Below are 18915 nucleotides of genomic sequence, written 5' to 3' on the forward strand. Positions count from 1 at the left end.
AGATAAGAACGGTGAATTTCTTGCTTAGCTTTTTTTTTTTTTTTTTTTTTTTTTGAGACAAGAGTTTCGTTCTTGTTGCCCAGGCTTGAGTGCAGTGGCATGATCTAGGCTCACTGCAACCTCTGTCTCTCGGGTTCAAGCAATTCTCCTGCCTCTGCCTCCCAAGTAGCTGGGACTACAGGCACACGCCACCACATCCAGCTAATTTTTGTATTTTTAGTAGAGACGGGGTTTCACCCATGTTGGTCAGGCTGGTCTCGAACTCCTGACCTCAGGTGATCTGCCCGCCTCAGCCTCCCTGAGTGCTGGGATTACAGTCGTGACCACTGCGCCTGACCTAGACTGTTTAGCTTTAACTTCCTAGGATACAAATATAAAACAGACTAGGGCCCGATAATTTGCTGTTTTCAAAACAGAAGTGGAAAGCATGATTTTCTACTTCTGGAATAATTTAGAGTGACATCTGGTGGTCGCCTGTTAGACAAGAATTGTTGAAGAAACTGAATTTAAAAGCCTATAATAAATAAAACTACCAGACATAAAAAGAGAAGAACGATGAATTAAAGTAGTAAAAAGTTTAAAAAACGTATTTTAAATCCCCACTACAGAAAAGTTTTTTAAAAAGGCTAGTTGCAGACTTTCAATCCACTGGACTTTAAAAAGTAACAATAGATTCTTTAATGAGTAGTTGTGAAGAAAAATGTAACAGTTAATTGATGGCAGGAAATACGAATTGATTTATACTGGTTTGAAGATTCTGGCTTGAGAGGAAATGCAACTTTACAGGGGAAGATGACTCAAAGGTTACAGGAACAATTTATTCACAAGGCAAAATATCTTCAACGTCTCTCCAAAACTTCGAGGGCAGAATGGGTATCTGCCAAGATGGTAAAATGTCCAGTGAGTAGGAAATATTTCACCGGATCTCACTTGCTTGGGAAAAAAGGCAGTGAACGCGACCCACGCGATAGACTAGATCGCACGCTCGGCCTCAGATTGGTCGAGCCTGTATGGGCTGCGCAAAAAGCGGAAGCGCGCTTTTCAAAGTCGTCCCACCGTCGATGAAGGCAGGCCACTTCCGGCGTAGCCATGGCGGCTAACGCTACTACCAACCCGTCACAGCTGCTGCCGTTAGGTAATCGCCGTCCTTTGGGGAGCAGGAACCGGGAGCTGAAGTTCAGGATTAGGGCCTGAGGGGCTGTTCCGAGGCAGGCCCTGGCCGAGTGTGGGGAAATGTATAGGACCAAATGCGGTTCGACTCTCGGCTCCAAGTCTTCAAGGCAGCAGGCCGCCCCTGCTCTCTAACGTGGTCGGGCTCCTCCGGGCAAGGATTTCTGACTCCTCAAAGCAGACCGTCACTGGAGAAGGTCCACATTTAGTGAACGTGTTGTCGGCCTCCTTTGTTGTGAGCCCGCCTCTGCAGTGTGATAGGTAGTAGGCCAACTTCTCAACCTGGCTTTTAAGATCCCCAGATTAGATAGACCATGTTATGTATATGGTTGACACTAACACCCTGGTCCGGAATGAGCCTTAAATGAGGAATCTGGAAACTAGCTCTGTTTGTTATTTATTCATTCAATAAGTAGTAACTGAGTATCTATACACGAGATACCGTGCCTGGGCATTTTTCAACGATAAACTTAAACCATAGCCATTGCCTTCAAATAGCACACAAGCCAGTGGAGGAGAGAATACTGGACAAGTAGACATCCTGCTACATAATGCTAGGCTGGCTAAAGAGATGTTCAAGCTGCCGTCAGAGCACAGAGGATAGACAGAGTTGGGGGAGGGAAGCAGTGACAGGAGAGTTTCCGGTGAATATAATTATACCTATCTCCTCTTATGTTTTTGTAGCTGGTGAAGAGTGATTGAACTAGTGGTCGTGGCCGTGATTGAAAAGTTTTCATTCCTTCATGCCACAGACTCTTTTGGAATCCTCATTACGCGCCAGATGCTGTGCTTAAACTGAGATTTGTATTATAAGACCTAAAGTTATTGAATGAATGTTTTTCCTGGTTTTTCTTTCACTATATGCAAGTAAGAGTGCCAGTAGGCACTCAAATATTTGTTGAAATAATGAATGGTAAAATAGTATTTTTTCCCTCCTCAGAGCTTGTGGACAAATGTATAGGATCAAGAATTCACATTGTGATGAAGAGTGATAAGGAAATTGTTGGTACTCTTCTAGGATTTGATGACTTTGTCAGTATCCTTTTAAAAGGTGGTGGTGGTGGTATAGGTTTTTCTTAAGTAATAACGTAAGAACTATAGACAATCAGTATATTTGTGATTATTATAATAAAATCAGTTCATTTTCAGGGAACTTATGATAATGTTTTAAGAGGTATGTATTGAAAGACGGTAAAGTTCCTATCAACAACAAACATTTTGAATTTGAGCCGTTGTGTTAAACATTATAATTAAAACTGAACAAGCGAGCCCAGTGGCTTACACCTGTAATCCCAGCGCTTTGGGAGGGCAAGGTGGGTGGATCGCTTGAGCCCAGGAGTTTGAGACCAGCCTGGGCAACATGATGAAACCCTGTCTCCACAAACATTACAAAAATTAGCTGGGCATGGTGACGTACACCTGTGGGCCCAGCTAATCTCTGGGACCGAGGCAGGAGGATCCTTTAAGCCCAAAAGGTGGAGGCTGCAGTGAGGTGTGAGTGTACTACTGCACTTAAGCTGGGATAACACAGCGAGACTTTGTCTCAAAAGAAAAGAAAAGAAAAGCTGAACAAAGGCAGAAGCTGGAGTAAATTCTCTATTTGTTTTCTTAACACCAAATTTCAGATATGGTACTGGAAGATGTCACTGAGTTGTGAGTAGTGTTAAAGAATTGGGGGGGAATCTCTTCTTAATTAAAGACAGTTTTACTACTTTTGAGTAAAATTATTTATGAGAAAACATTACCTGTTGGTGGAATAACCTTAAAGATAGAAGTTTTATCTGTTTGCTTGTAAAATTGGATCAGTGTTATTACCTTAATTTAATTATTAGTAAACTCCTAGACAATTAGTGGAGACACAGTTTTAAGGTAGAAGATTAAAAAAAGAGCTAGGAATTTTAGGGTTCAGGTCAAATCAAGGAACTGATAGTAAGAGCATTTAGACTGGACATGGTGGCTCACCCCTGTAATCCCAGCATTTTGGAAGGCCAAATGAGGAGAATTGAGCCTGGGAGTTTGAGACCAGCCTGGCCAACAAAGGGAGACCCCTGTCTCTGTAAAAAATTTAAAAATTAGCTGGGTATGGTTGGGGGCAGCTGTAGTCCTAGCTGCTCTGGAGGGTGAGGATCCCGTGAACCAGGAGTTCTAGGCTGCAGTGAGCTATGATTGTACCACTGTACTCAGCCTGGGCAATAGAGCAAGACCCTGTCTCTTAAAAAACAAACAAAACCCAAAAAACATTTCATTTCATATTTGATTTCCTGGGCAAGCTTTGGCTTCTTTTTATGAAGCTCTGTCTGACAGATGTGGATCTTAGGTCAGTGAGTTCATTCTGTTGCTTTTAATGAAGGTTACATTACCTAGTGGATAACCTTTGTAACTGAAAATTGTCGATATAATTGCCCAACCTCAGAGTAATTTGTATACAAGGATCACCTTTTTAGGGAGGGAAAGTATTTCCAAAATGTTGGCTTTGATTTTCACTGTTTATCCTGACTGTATTTTATCTATTCATTTAGTGAAATCACACCAGAAGGAAGAAGGATTACTAAATTAGATCAGATTTTGCTAAATGGAAATAATATAACAATGGTAAGACACATTGAAACTGTTTTGTTTAGATGGGAGCCCATTTTTCTGGGGCAGTGATTATAGAACTAACCTTAATGTTGCTTGCTTAACTAAATGATCATGGCCCAGTGGTGCGTAAGATGGGAAGGGTGTTCTCTGTGGTCAGGGCCCTAAAGCTCAGCTATTGAAGAGGCATTGGGTCTAAAGGTTAGTTTGCTTGGAATTTTTAATCGCTGTTGAGATAGTAAGTATTAATTGATGATGCTGGAAATTATGAATAGATATTGACAATCTGGAGAAAATGGGAATGTGGAGTGCAGGGGACAGGCAAAGGTGGCTTAAGGAAGAGCAAGGGATTTTTAGATGACATGGTTGTTGTGTTACTAATAAACTCTTTTTCCTCTTTATGCAGCTGGTTCCTGGAGGAGAAGGACCTGAAGTGTGAATGAGTTTCCTTGACTTAGCTAGATTCTGTTTTGTCTTTTAATGACAAGAAAATGGAATTTTTTTTTCCCACCTTCTAATGTTTAAATCCCGTAAAGCTAAGTTTCCCGTTAAAGGGAAGTGCTTTGAAGATGTGTACCCATTTTTGTTAGTTCATCATGATTATCCTGGAAAAAGAAGAAAAGAGCTTCTTCTTTGAAGACGAAAATAAAGGTGTTTTTGGTTAACTGTCATTTTATTTATTGTACTGCAGTAGCCAGTGGAACAAAGATTGTGGTTATTTTGCCACTTACTTTTCTGTCATTATATGCTTATTTGCTTTCTCATTTACATGACCATTTGATTCTCAAACAAAAGTCGTTCCAAACAAAATGATGAACTTTGATTTGAACAGGTGCATTTAAACAACTGGAAATGATCACTTAGAAAATTAAATTAAAATGCTGTTGTTTTGTAATGAGGATTTTTCTACTGATTTCAAATTCCATGAACAACTATTGAAAACAAACAATATACAGGTAATATATGCACATTGTAGAAATGCAGGAATTATCTATTGGAATTTCCCTAAAGATACAAATTTTATCTATTTGTTTATAAAATTGGTTCAGAGGGTTATTACCTTAATGTAATTATTACTGAATTGCCAGGAAATTAGTGGAGACAGAGCTTTAAGGTAAAGGATACTAAAAACAGCTAAGAACTCTAGGACTCAGGTAAAATCAAGGAACTGATAATAAGATCATAGAACTGTATAAATTAAGTCAAAGAACTATTAAAAACAAACAGGTAATATACACACATCGTAGGATTATAAGTAAGCAAAAAGGAGAAGGTTGATCATGCTTTGCTGTATGTCTTCATAGACTTTCTCAGTCCACTCTCAGTACACATTTTATTTTACTTGTTCATCCTGATTTTTTACTCTCCACTTAAGCCGTTTTTTGAATTTAAATGGTGAATATTTTTCCATGTCAAATATTTCAACATTAATGTATACATAATATTAAATGGATTTACTATAAATTATTTAGCCTATTCTTACTGATCACAGTAGTCTAACTAGATCTTTATACATTTTTATTTTTCTAGAATAAACTAAAAAATGTGTAAGATCAAAGGGTGTATATTGTGTTGCCAAGAAAAACTTTGTGCCAAAAAAAAACTTTTTGCCAGGTGTCTTTCATAGTACTATTTATATCCTTCCCAACATTAGCTGTGTTCTACCTTCTCTCCTCTTTGCCATTTTTACAGGCAAAACCTGGCATGTCTAAAAATTTTCTTTTCCTTTTTTTTTTTTGGAGACAGAGTCTTGCTGGAGTGCAGTGGCATGATCTCGGCTCACTGCAACCTCCAGTCAGGCTGGAGTGCTGTGTCGTAATATCAACATGACCTCTGCCTCCCATGTTCAAGTGATTCTCCTGCCTCACCCTCCCGAGTAGCTGGGATTACAGGTGGGTGCCATAACTCCCATCTAATTTTTATATTTTTAGTAGAGATGGGGTTTTAACTTGTTGGCCAGGCTGGTCTTGAACTCCTGACCTCTAGTGATCCACCTGTCTCGGCCTCCCAAAGTGCTAGTATTAAAGGCATGAGCCACCAGCACTTTGGTTAATTTTGATCTCATTTGTATTTTGTAAATGACTTACCTGATGAGGCTTTTGCCATTGATGTTTATCTTTTTCTTACTAATTTGTAAGAATTCTTGATGGGTTTCTCTTAGTCATGTATTTTGCTAATAATTTCCCTAGTTTGTAGTTTGCCACTTAGTGCTATTTTTGACATAAATGATGTATTTTAATGTAGTTACATGTTGACCTAGGCCATTATGGTTTTTGTATTTGGTCCGCGTGGATTGGAAAGACGTTTGCTTTGATTATACTTTTCTTTGGGCACTTTATGTTTTCTGCATTTGATTTAAATCTGGAATCTATCTGGAATTTTAGTATTACCACATGGAAAAAGGATCCAACTTTATTTTCCAAAACACAAAGCACTGATTTGTAGTTTTTTTCTGATTTACATGTTGTCAGTACTACTGCCTTGGCTAATTTCAAGCTACTGTGGCTTTAACAACTGGTTTGCAAAATTCTCAAGGATTTAACAGTTGATTCTCAGGAGACAGTATGTGCTGGTTGCCCCACACTTTGCTTCTAACTCTTGGGGGCAATGCTTTCCCTCCACTGTTGTATCTTTCCCTTTGGTGGTGAGTAAATGATGTAACACCTGCTTCTTTCCACTCCTTTATTATTTGCTATCCTAGGGGAGCTAATGGTCATACCCAAGCTCTTCCTTTTTTCATCCTAGGAGTTAGGCCAGGTGCAGTGACTCATGTCTGTAATCCCAGTGCTTGTGGGTGGTCGAGGTGGGAGGATAGATTGAGGCCAGTTGGAAGCCAGCCTGGACAATATAGTGAGACCCCGTCTCTACCAAAAATTTTTAAAAATTAGTGAGGTGTAGTGGTGTGCACCTGTAGTCCTACATACTTGGGAGGCTGAGGCAGGAGAGTTGCTCGAGCCCAGGAGTTTGAGATTTCAGTGAGCTATGATTGCATCACTGTACTGCAGCCTGGGTTACAGTGAGACCCTGTCTCAAAACCTACAATGAAACACCATTTCATGGGTGCTATATGATGGCTATAATGATAAAAAAGGAATGTTACAAGTATTGACTGGGATATGAAGAAATTTGAGCCCCAGTACTTTGCTGGTGCGAATGTAAAATGATGCATGCACTGTGGAAAATAATTTGATGATTCCTCACATAGTTAAATAGAATTACCATATGACCCTGCAACCTCACTCCTCAGTTCATACCCAAAAGAACTAAAAACATGTCTGCATAGAAACTTGTGTGAACTTTTCACGGCAGCGTTATTCCTAATGCCCCAAAGTGGAAACAACCCAAATGTCCATCGATGGATGGATAGATAAATGAAATGTGGTATATTCGTACAATAGAATATTATCTACCTGTAAAAATGAATGAAATACTTGTGTGTGCTACAACATGGATGAACTGTGACAACATTATACTAAGTGAAAGAAGTCAGACACAAAAGACCACATATTTCATTTATATGATCCAGAACAGGCAAATTCACAGAAATAGACAACTATATTAGTAACTGCTAATAGATACGGGTTTGTTTTTTGGGGTGATGAAAATGTTCTGGGATTAGATGGTTGCACAACCTTGTAAATATACTAAAAATCACTGAATTGTAACCTTAAAAGGGTGGATTTCATGTTACATGAATTACATCTCAGTTTTTAAAAAGTGATGTATCTGAGGCATATCTAATGTAACTTCTGAGGCCCTAAAAGAATTGCTTTCCCATGAGTGACAGCTTGGGTTGTGGCTGCTGAAAGGACTTTAACCACCTAAGCATCAAAACCCTCTCTGGTTAAGACTGAACAGAATAAGGATTTGGGGAAGATTGTTTGGGGCATTTAACTTAAGAATGTTGGACATTTTTTGTTTGTTTTGAGACAAAGTCTTGCTCTCTCACCCAGGCTGGAGTGCAGTGGTGTGATCAGCGTTCACTGCAGCTTCAAACCACTGGGATCAAGCAGTCCTCCCACGTTAGCCTCCCAAGTAGCTGGATCCACGGGCACATGCCACCATGCCCAGCTACCTTTTATCTTTTTTTTAAAAAAAGACAGGGTCTGTCACCCAGACTGGAGTGCAGCAGTCATGGTTCACTGTAGCCTCGACCTCTCGGGCTCAGGTGATCCTCCCTCACTACAGGTGCACACCACCACACCTGGCTAATTTTTTGTATTTTTGGTGGAGACTGGGTCTTGTCATATTGCCCAGGCTGGTCTCAACCTCCTGGCCTCAAGCGGTCAACTCGCCTTGGCCTCCCAAAGTGCTGGGATTACAGTTGTGAGCCACTGTGCCTGGCCTAATTTTTTAATATTTCGTAGAAACAGGGTGTCACCATGTTGCCCAGGCTTGTTGATTCTTAATTCACAAAAATAAGGGTATTTAGTTTTGGATTTTAATTCTAGTGGAGTTTAACATGTTTGGACTTTGATTTGGAAAGAGATTTAATTATTGAATTCCAGTAAATTTGATAATGGGAGAGGATTACATGTAGATTTGGACATCTCTGTTGTTGGCGTTTTATTATTGGATGTTAGTGTGCTGATATGCCAGGTTAGACCATGTATTAGTTGGGGTTCTCCAGAGACGACCAATAGTATATGTATATAGATATATAAGGGGATTTGTTAGGAGAATTAGCTCATGCTATTATGGAGGCTGGGAAGCCCCAAAACAGGCCGTCTGCAAGCTGGAAACCTTGATGTGGCTAAGTCGAAGTCCAAAGACCTCAGAACTCGGGATGCTGATGATAAAATTCTCAGTCTGAGGCTGAACGCCTGAGAACCCAGGGGGCTACTGGTGTAAGTCCTGGAGTCCAGAGGTCTCCTAGAGTTGGGATCACTCTTCCTTCTCTGTCCTCAGAGGACAACTTCATCAGAACATCAGGAGTTCTGATATCCAAGGACAGAGAAGGAAGAGTTGTCCCAGCTCTAGGAGGGAGACAGACATGTTGCCTTTTCTCTGTTTTTGTTCTCTTTGGACCCTCTGTCAACTGGATGCTGGCCCATGTTGAAGGTGCATCTCACCTAGTCCACTCAGACTCACACCCTAAAGTAGTCTGGAAACACCCTCAAACACAGCCAAATAATGCTTTACTAGGTTTCTAGATATCCTTGATCCCGTTAACTTGACACCTAAAATTAGCCATCACAGACCATGTTGCAGGATCAGGAGGACCAGAGAGAGACCTTGAGGTGTATACAGGAGGATATATTTATTATTGAGTGCACTCAGACCCTGCAGACTTAACGTCCAAAGACTGGGCCCAGAACAAAGACAGCACTTGACTTTTATGCACACTTCACAAAATGGGGTGGCTAGCTTGAAGCAAGCTTACAGTGGCTTGAAAGCAGGGATACAGAGGCAGGACAAAGACAGTTAATCAAATTGTAGCAGATCGTAACTCAGGATTACACATGACCATTGCCAATCAACCCAGATATCTGTTATCTAGGTTTTGCCTAAGCATGGGCTTATCCTATAACCTTCACTGTGGTGCCCAGGTGGCCATCACTCAGGCCTGCTCAGAGGCTCATGACCTTCACTCTACTGCTTAGATAAAATAGAATATTTGAAGTCAATAGTTACAGAGAACAGGAATCTATGAACTCATTCCATAAAATGAAGGAAAATTTGTTTTTCTTTTCCCTGTGTTGAGGGAACGCTGGGAGAGTTTCCTGAGCACATTAGATAATATTATCAAGACTCCCTGGGTCTGGGCTGTGCCTGTTGCTACCTCTGGGACAAGTCAGCCTAATACAGGAAAACTTATTTCTTTTTCTTTTTAAGTTTACTTTTTTAAAATTTCCCGCCTCAACCATGTGGTGGGGCGTGCTTTGGGATGGGAAATGGAGTGAATTTTCAGATTTAGAATTACAGAAGCCTTGGAGTTGCCTTAATTCATATATTATTCTGACTCCGTTCAGAGCGTTTTGGGGCAAAATCTAAACTCCTTCCAGTGATCCCAATAGCAGTTGGATTTGGGAGTGATAGACTGTGTTCTTCTCTATGACTTTAATGGTTAAGTTCAGTGGGTGAAAAGAACAAAAAGATGGGGAATGTAAGGGAATAATGCTTCTTTTCTACCTCTGATGTTTTCTTCTACATGAAAGATTAATTAGTGTAACACATCTGCCCTCTCTCTGTTTTATGCCCAGAGACATGCAGACTGAGTTGCTCAAGGTAGTGTGGGTTCTGCTCTGCTTTTTCCTGTAAGTTTTAGAGGTGTCTGCTTCCACATGAAGAAGTCTGCGGTGGTCACTGATGCCTGTGGTTTGGTGGGTACATCTGAATAATTCTGGAGTTCCAAACAAAGAAGTTAACTACAGTCTGTAGATATAAGACATCATCCACTTAGCCTGTGTCAGTACTAACAATGATCACTGTCTGTTTACTAGTTTGCCTTTGTTCTCAGTTGGTTCAGAACTCAACTGTGGAACAGGAGTGCTAATTATTGGCTCCCTCAAGACTCCAATAGCCCTCGAGTTTCTGCTGTACGAAGACAAAAACCTCCTCTGCCTTCCTGCCTGCCTCCCATCTCTACCTTGTTTTATCTGTCCATCCCAGCCATCAGACCATCAGAGCAACTGACTGATTGATCTAAAATGCAGGATTATGGTCATGCCATGGTTTTTTTTTTTTTTTTTTGACGGGAGTTTCGCTCTTATCGCCCAGGCTGGAGTGCCATGGTGCGATCTCGGCTCGCAGCAACCTCTGCCTCCCAGGTTCAAGCGATTCTCCTGCCTCAGCCTCCTGAGTAGCTGGGATTACAGGTATGAGTTAACCATGCCTGGCTAATTTTGTATTTTTAGTAGAGACGAGGTTTCTCTATGTTGGTCAGGCTAGTCTTGAATACCTGACTTCAGGTGATCCACTTGCCTTGGCCTCGCAAAGTGCTGGGATTATAGGCTTAAGCCGCTGCACCCGGCTCGCTTTCAAACCTTTCAGTAAGTTACCTTCTATACGATGAAAGGCCAGGTTCCTTAACAGGTTACCATGAGGGGTGCCTGTTGACCTTCTCAACCACATCTCAGTCTTGCCTTCATAGCACAGAATTTATAACACTGACTGTTTCTCCTCTTTGGCCTTTGGCTTTACTCATGTTGGACTTTTATGGGAAGAGCCTTATCTCCAAACTTCTCTTCATTGGTTTACTTGTATTCAAGACTAGACTCAAATGTTTCTTCCTCCAGAAAGTCCTATGGGGTCCCTCAGCCCTCTATCACCACTCAATGCTTATATGGGACAGGTCATAGAGGCTTTTCTTATACTGTGAAACTGTCTTGAGTAGCTACTCTGTCCTAGAAAAATAACAGCCTCAAGCAGTTCATACCATGCACAGTCCTGGTTTCAAAGGAAACAAATCCTATTACACTCTTGGACCATAGACTAGAGTATGGGCCACCATCATCTGAGTATGTTGAGTTTGGCTGGTGTGGTCGATTGGCCCTCAGTGCAGTGATGCAAGTGGGCTTCTGGCTGTTATCTGGGAAGATCACAGGCAGAAGCTAGGGAGCTCTAGCAGGGTCCTGGTGCTCTATGAGTACCACTCTTGGAAGACAACAGGCCTCCTGGCCGACATTTCTCCAAGAAGTAGAACTGGTATTTCTCAGATCAGCCTGACACCCAAATTCACGCTCTGTGTACTTCAGTCACAAGGAGTTGAGGTTAGCGGGCATGAGGCTGCAATAGAGAGTGGTCAGAAAACAGATCTCATCTACTTTATCCAGGAGCGACCCTGACTGAATCTTCTCTTTATTAGACATTTCATTCTTGAATTTAAGAAAAATCATGCATGACAACAACTGACCACAAGAGGGCACTGTGGAACTAGGCAGGCAGCTAGTTGCTGGAGCCAAAGCTTTTTAGTTTTCCCCAGAGCCTCATTTGAACTCAGGTTTCTGGCCTCCTACTCTGCTGAACTTACTATTGGATCACACCACAAGGTAAAGGGTTAAATATACCACTATTTAACACTTCCCCAGCTCTTTTTTTTTTTTTTTTTTTTGCAAAAGGGGTATCTGTTTTTCATTCATTTATTTTATATTTTCTATATGAGGTGCCTTTTCTATTGTGAAATACTGTCTTTCAGCAGGTAGTGTTGTGAATGAAAACATGGGCGGTAGAATCAGACTTACCTTGACTCTAATTTTACCTTGATTTGTTAATCATGTGATTTGGGGCAGGTGCCTCAATTCCTTCATTCATAAATTGGGAATAATAAGCACCTCTTAAGGTTGTAACGATTGACAAATATAAAGTATGTAAATCATCCAGTATAGTTTCAGTTACACAGTAAGGGCTCAACAAATGGTGCTAGTTATTATTATTTAAAGAGCCTCTGAATCAACTCATTTTTACAGGTTTTCCATCACAGCAATTCCTTGTCAACAGTTGGAGCTGTCATTTAGTCCATAACAGTTACCTCTAGAATAGAACCCCTAGTTATTTTTTTTTTAATTTTTATTTTTTCTGAGATGAGGTCTCACTCTGTCACCCAGATTGGAGTACAGTGGCATGATCTTACCTCCTGGGTTAAAGTGATTCTCCTACCTCAGCCTCCCGAGTATCTGGAACTACAGGCACGTGCCACCACACCCAGCTAATTTTTGTATTTTTAGTAGAGACGGGGTTTCACCATGTTGGTCAGGCTGGTCTCGAACTCTTGACCTCATGATATTCCCACCTTGGCCTCCCAAAGTGCTGGGATTATAGGTGTGAGCCACCGCTCCCATCCCCTAGTTATTTTTGAATCTTCTATTAGACAAAGCACAGTGCTTGGGGCACAGGGGATCATAATATTTGTTGAATTAAGATGGTGACTAAGAATGCGGGCTTTATTAATTGGAAAATAATTGAACTCACAAAGCAACTAGGTGTAAGATAGTAAGGGAAGTGAAATAAAGAGGTAGAAGATTTCAAAATATGTTCATGGTTCTGATTAATTCATTAATAAAACAATCATTTATTGAGTACCACTTTGTTCCTGCCCTCCAGAAGCTCACTGCCTGGCCAGGGAGCTAGAGATTCCCTACATGTGATATGTCATGAATACATTAGCCTTTACAGCTTGTAAAGAGGAGAGGGCTGGATTCTGCTTGTGGTGGGAGGGGGAAGCAGGAAAGACGTCTATGCTAGATATTCTCTGTCTGCCCCATCCATTCCCTGCTCTGTGTTCTGGGATGCTGAATCCAGCCTACTGTGCGGCCTGTGCTCAGTTGCTCTCTGGTGACAGGTTGGGAGATCAGAGGGTGGGAAGAGAGAATGGCTGCAGCATTTCTTCTCTGGCACATTCTTGCTTCAGCGCTCTGTCTCAGCAGTGGCTGAACCTCCCCATGACTACAGCACATACTGGCAGCTCCTCTTCCTTGTCTCTAGCTCTCTTTCTTTTTTTTCCTTTTAAGCTCTGGCAAGAAGTCTGTAGCTCTTTCTTTTTTTAAATTACAGCAAATATTATCTGATAATAATAATTATTATTTTATTTATTTATTTATTGAGATAAATTATTCAGGCCAGAGTCTTGCTCTGTCACCAGGCTGGAGTGCAGTGGCGTGATACTGGCTCACTTCAACTTCTGCTTCCTGGGTTCAAGCGATTCTCCTGCCTCAGCGTCCCAAGTAGCTGGGGCTACAGGCACATGCCACCACGCCCAGCTAATTTTTGTATTTTTAGTAGACATGGGGTTTCACCATGTTGGCCAGGAAGGTCTCGATCTCTTGACCTCGTGATCCACCCACCTTGGCCTCTCAAGGTGCAGGATTACAGGCGTGAGCCACCGTGCCCGACCTATTATTTTATTAAAGCAAAGAAGTCTTTAGCTCTCAAAGGGCTCTAGTAACACTGTCTCCTCTCCTAATCCCATTCAGTCCTGGGGTAGTAATGGCTTCCCACATTTGCCATTGTCTGGGGGCCTCACAGTTCCTCGTTCATTTTTTAATACTGCCTTTATCTTTGTGAGCAATCCTTTCATTAAAGTCTCTTTATCTGAACCTTGCTGGGCCAGACTGACACAGCATCCTAGAAGAGGAGATCCTTGAGCTGGGCCTTGGCAAAGGAGCAGGTACTTGTCAGGCAGAGAAGAGGGACAAAAGGATTAGGAAGGGAGATGTGAAGGATTTGGCATTAGGGGCTGTGAGTGATGTGGAGTAGCTGGAATACAAGGTGCATCTGAAAATTGGGTTTGCCTGAGTCAGAATGAGCCTGGGCAACTTCTGGAGGGTGGAGTTAAGGGATTTTCTTTTTTAAAGGATCTGTTTGCACCATCTGGTTTACGAGGAGGACGGGGAATCTTTTGGGGGTTGCAGGTTCAGACCTATTCAGCCTTACCTGGTGAATTTAGAGGAGAGTGCTTTGGAAGCCAGGATGAAGCCAGGATGATTTCGGAGGTCTGGAGGTTTTATCACAGGGGAATAAAGAGTCATAGGTATGACGAAGTGGCTTCAAAAAACAGCATGAGTTCAGAAAGGAGTAAAGATCCCGGGAGAACATAGTGACTCTGCTTGACAAAGCTAAATCTCCTCCCCTGGAGAGGAGAGGGGTTAAGTAAAAACCAAAACCAAACCAGTAACAAGAATTGCACAGCTTTCCAGATGTAAACCATGTATCTTCTGGGCCCACTATTTTCCCCTGGGCCCCTTGATAGGAAGGAGTCTGGGGACTGTGTCAGCCACACACAGGAGAAGCAGGGAGGTCAACAGTTTGGAAAGGGAGATAGAAGGGCAATCAGGAAACTTGAGTTTGTCACCAAGTGACTGTGTAACCTTGGGGTAAGCCACTCTTTTTTCTTTCAGGGCTTCAACTTTTTTACCTATAAAACAAGAGTGAAGTTGAATGTTTGGGTTCCTTTCTAGCACTGACTCTCTGCTTTGATTGTCTGCCCTTCAGTGGAAGAGCACATCAGCCCAGGGCCCGAGGCCTCAGTCGGGGGAAGGGAAGGTTGACCTCTGGTGAGGGGTCGTGTCCTTGGGGCTCAGGCATTCTCTCTCTTCCCTCTAACCATGGGTACCCCATGACTGCTGGCCATGCTGTGTTTGGAATCTGAGGTGAATTGGAAGCCTTTGGGAACTTGGGAGCCTGTCCCCACATCTGTGTATTGCTCTGACTTAATGTCCTGTGGGAATCTAGCAGTTTTGGATATGGCAACTAATTTTTTTTTTTTTTTTTTTTGAGCCAGGGTCTTGCTTTGTTGCCCAGTCTGGAGTGTGGTGGCACAATCTTGGCTCACTGCAACCTCTGCCTCCGAGGCTCAAGCCATCCTTCTGCCTCAGCCTCCTGACTAGCTGCGACTACAGGCATGTGCCTGGCTAATTTTTGGTATTTTTTGTAGAAATGGGGTTTCACTGTCTTGCTCAGGCTGGTCTGTAACTCCTGGACTCAAGCCATCCTCCTGCCTTGGCCTTCCAAAGCACTGAGATTACAGGCATGACCCACTGCGTCCGGCCACTGTAGCTAATCATTTTAAAGCTATAATGCTCCTTGCTTTCCTTGCTTCCTTCTCCTTTTCTCTTCTGTTTCAATGAGAACAAACTTGAAAACCATCAGACTAAAAGCCACTTCAAGAGGAATCATGGTCTGGTGTAGAAGCCCTAGTGCTACAGACTGAGTGAGCTCCGGCAAGCCATTTTCCCTCTTTGGGTCTTGGTTTCCTCATCTTTTAAGCCAAAGCAATAACTCATGCCTTTCCTACTCCACACAGTTATTCTGGAGATCCAAAGGGCTCATAGATGTGAAATGCTTTAACTTGAATAACTTTCCATGTTGACAGGAGGGCTAACTGGATCCCTCTTCCTTCATCATTGGATATCAGCTGGTAACTTCCTGGCTGACTTTTACATCTATACTGCTTTCCAAAAAGAGCTGTGGCATCCTATAAAATAATTTATCATTGTATCTGCTGTAACAATAGGGAAATGTACTAGAACAGAAGATCATGACCATGGGGTGTGGTGACTCAGATGTGGGTCATGGGCTCTCCTGCCTCCTCTCTTCTCTGGGAAGGACTCTACTTAACCTCCTTTCATGCATTTTTTTGTGTCCATAATTGCTGCTTCTTGGGCCATAGGTCCCATTCATCCTTCCTCATAGAAACCATGTTATTTGTCATTGGTTTTAGCCAGCTCCACAGTCAGCATCTCATGAGGGTAATAAGAAGTGGGAAGGCCCTTATTTTTTCCTGTACTGAATTGCCTGGAGAGTGTCTCTTGCTGATTGCAGCTAGAAGTGTGACATTTTAGTTAGTGGAGAAACTTGAGTCAGGCAAGCGGCAGCCTGTGCCAGCAGAAGGGTGAGAAAGGGCTGAGGAAGAAGGGAAATGCTCAGTGGAGTAATTTGGCTCAGGTGTTTTCCTGGATCCAGGTTGGGTGTTCACATCACCACAGGTGGAGATTGTAGATGCTCAAGGAATTTTCCCTTGTGATAGAAACCATAAATGAGCATCCTTAGACACCTAGTTTCTTCTATTCCACCTGACACCTGTGTTGGGAAAATAAACTCTGAAAGGTGAGCACCTCACCCAAGGACTTCCAGCTGTCCCAGTGACTGGTGCTTGAGGATGACACAAGCCTACATTGAGATCTGTGGTTTCTCAAGGCATGGGTTCAGAGTCGGATGAGCTGGAAGGGAGCTTACATCACCTCTAGGCCCAGTCCCTCACTTTATAGGTGGGGAGACCTGAGCTCAAAGAGAGGCGTTGACTTGATAAGGGACTCCGGGGCTGTGCTGGAACTGGTGCTTAGATCATTGGAACCTGATTCAGAGCTCTTGGCTGTGCCACTCCACCTCTGTGACTGGATGGTGATGGTTGGGTTACCCTGGATAAAATTACCTTCCTCTACCCCAGAGGCTGAAACCACTTGTGTCCGAACTCTTGCACTTTCTCCATTGGTATCATAGAGATACTCATTTCTAGTTTATTTCTAAAGAGCCATCTCTTCCCTGCAGGTGGATTACTACTCAGACTGATGCCTCTTCCAACTCACAGCCCCTGGCACCTTGAGAAATGCTGACAATCAGCAGCAGAAGACAAATGATGTGAGGGGATCAGGAGGAGGGACTTAGATGGGACAGGAGCCTGCAAGGAAGAGGGCCCAGGGAGGAATTTAAAGGCAGCCTGGGGCTGGGGTGGGGGAATCTGGCTTCTAATACCTGTTTTGTCATTTCTTAATTGTGCGACCTTGGAGAAGTTACTTAATATCTGTAAGCCTCGGTGCCCTACTCTGCAAAATAGGGATGGTAACGTGTACTTCAGGGTTATATGAGAATGATATGAAATAATGTATTTGATAATATATATTATAGATATAATATATAAGGGCTAATATATATGAAATATATGTGATATGAGAGCACCCCACGGTGCGGGGTGGGCAGTAGGTGCTCCACAGGAGGGAGTTTCTTCACTCCTGGCAACAGATGCAGTGCCTGAAGCGCCTCCTATCTTCCTGCCTTTGCAGAGCTCCTATCCTCAAGACTTCTCCAATTATGCAGGTGACATGTTACAGTGACAAAGGTCAAGCCATATTTTTTTTTTTTAAGAAAAAACGGGGTATATTTATTGGTTCATGTAGTTCAACCTTCCAGTTCCTGGCATTCCCAGCTCCATGGGCTCTAAAGATGTCATCAGGATGCAGTCTCTCCATCTCTTCACCTTGCTCTCCTCCTTGTTCTTTCCATTCTCAGGCACGCTCTCCCTGATGGAGATAAGAGCAAGGATGCAGACCCACATTTTGGTGTCAGCAGAAAGCCCAGCAGAAAGACCACCAATAGAAGTGATATTAATATACCATTTTGTAGGGGGCCCTGGTCACCTGCTTTTTGCCTTTGACCATCTACCTCTTTCTAAGTGGCCCCCAGGAAAAATATATGCACAGAGGATTATAGCTTTTTTTCTTGCTTGGGCATGGTGGCAGAAGTGGCTGGTTGGCTTCCATTTTTCAAACTCTTTCCTTCCATAGCTGCCCAGCTAAAGACTACATTTCTATGCCTCCATTGCAGCAAAGTTTAATCATGTAAGAATCATGTCACAAGATCGTGGCCAATGAAGTATGGATGAAGTGGTAGAGGATGAGATGAATGCTGCAGAGGAAAAAGAAGAAGGCAATAGTGGTGCTGCCATACCAGTCGTAGACCACCTACCTGGCTATTTGCATGAGTAGGCCATCTTATTTAACCCGCTTGGTTAAGGCTAACCGATACAGGCACAAATGCAAGCCATAGCGTCCTAGTGAAAGAGATCAGACCATACAGAAGACTTCTTCTGCCCAGGTTGGAGGCTGGTTTGGGCCTGGATTCAGAGCTGAGTGGAGACAAGCCAGAATTTTCCAAAGCAAGAAAATTTGCAACAGCTTGCCTCAGGGGAATTCCTGCTCTTAAGTTGGTTCAGATGTCTGTGGCCAATGAAGCTTTCAAGGGCTGGCTCTCAGAAGCCTGGGAAAAACTACAGGAATAAAATGAATCCAAAGATTGTTTGACATTATTTTTATCAACTCCTTTACATTTACTTTCCCAGAAAGCCTTTTGAAACCCTGTTTTATTATGAAAATATTCAAACATTAAGAAAACTAGAGAAAATACCTATTCCTATATTCAACAGGGATCAACATGATGCCATATTTGCTTCATCTTTCATTCTTCCTCCTCCTTTTCTCCCTCCCTTTTTCTCTCTGCCCTTCCTTTCTCTCTTTTGTTCTTTCTTTTGGCTGTAGCCTTTTTTTTTTTTTTGAGACAGAGTCTCGCTCTGTCGCCCAGGCTGGAGTGCAGTGGCCCAATCTCAGCTCACTGCAAGCTCCGCCTCTCGGGTTCATGCCATTCTTGGGCCTCAGCCTGCCGAGTAGCTGGGACTACAGGCGCCCACCACCATGCCCGGCCAATTTTTTGTAGTTTTAGTAGAGACAGGGTTTCACCGTATTAGCCAGGATGGTCTTGATCTGACCTCGTGATCCGCCTGCCTCGGCCTCTCAAAGTGCTAGGATTTCAGGCGTGAGCCACCGCGCCCGGCTTGGCTGTAGTCTCTCTCTCTCTCTTTTTTTTTTTTTCGGACAGAGTTTTGCTCTGTCGCCGGGGCTGGAGTGCAGTGTTGCAATCTCGGCTCATTGCAAGCTCCGCCTCCCGGGTTCAAGCAATTCT

The 18915-nt window shown here is 42.7% G+C and overlaps 1 protein-coding gene across 3 annotated transcripts; it reads left to right on the top strand.

Annotated features, from left to right (window-relative positions):
- Positions 1–374: 374 nt before the first annotated feature.
- LSM5 (LSM5 homolog, U6 small nuclear RNA associated (S. cerevisiae)) lies at positions 375–6085 on the top strand. Of its 3 annotated transcripts, none has more exons than XM_011972176.1 (5): positions 375–1431; positions 2111–2206; positions 2796–2823; positions 3690–3762; positions 4154–6085. In XM_011972176.1, the coding sequence occupies exons 2-5, from the start codon at positions 2152–2154 to the stop codon at positions 4184–4186; spliced, it is 189 nt and encodes a 62-aa protein (XP_011827566.1). In that variant the 5' UTR covers positions 375–1431; positions 2111–2151; the 3' UTR covers positions 4187–6085. The 3 variants fall into 3 exon arrangements, with proteins under 3 accessions (XP_011827566.1, XP_011827563.1, XP_011827567.1); XM_011972173.1 differs by having other exon boundaries at positions 1037–1135; XM_011972177.1 differs by having other exon boundaries at positions 1094–1324.
- Positions 6086–18915: the final 12830 nt, after the last annotated feature.

Source organism: Mandrillus leucophaeus, unplaced genomic scaffold (assembly GCF_000951045.1).
Source record: "Mandrillus leucophaeus isolate KB7577 unplaced genomic scaffold, Mleu.le_1.0 Scaffold128, whole genome shotgun sequence".
NCBI lineage: Eukaryota > Metazoa > Chordata > Mammalia > Primates > Cercopithecidae > Mandrillus > Mandrillus leucophaeus.

Coding starts and splice junctions, on each gene's coding strand:
- LSM5 (XM_011972173.1), top strand. CDS start 1,090: ATGGCGGCTAACGCTACTACCAACCCGTCACAGCTGCTGCCGTTAG. Junction 2,207..2,795: donor AGGATTTGATGACTTTGTCA/GTATCCTTTTAA, acceptor ACCAAATTTCAG/ATATGGTACTGGAAGATGTC. Junction 3,763..4,153: donor ATGGAAATAATATAACAATG/GTAAGACACATT, acceptor CTCTTTATGCAG/CTGGTTCCTGGAGGAGAAGG.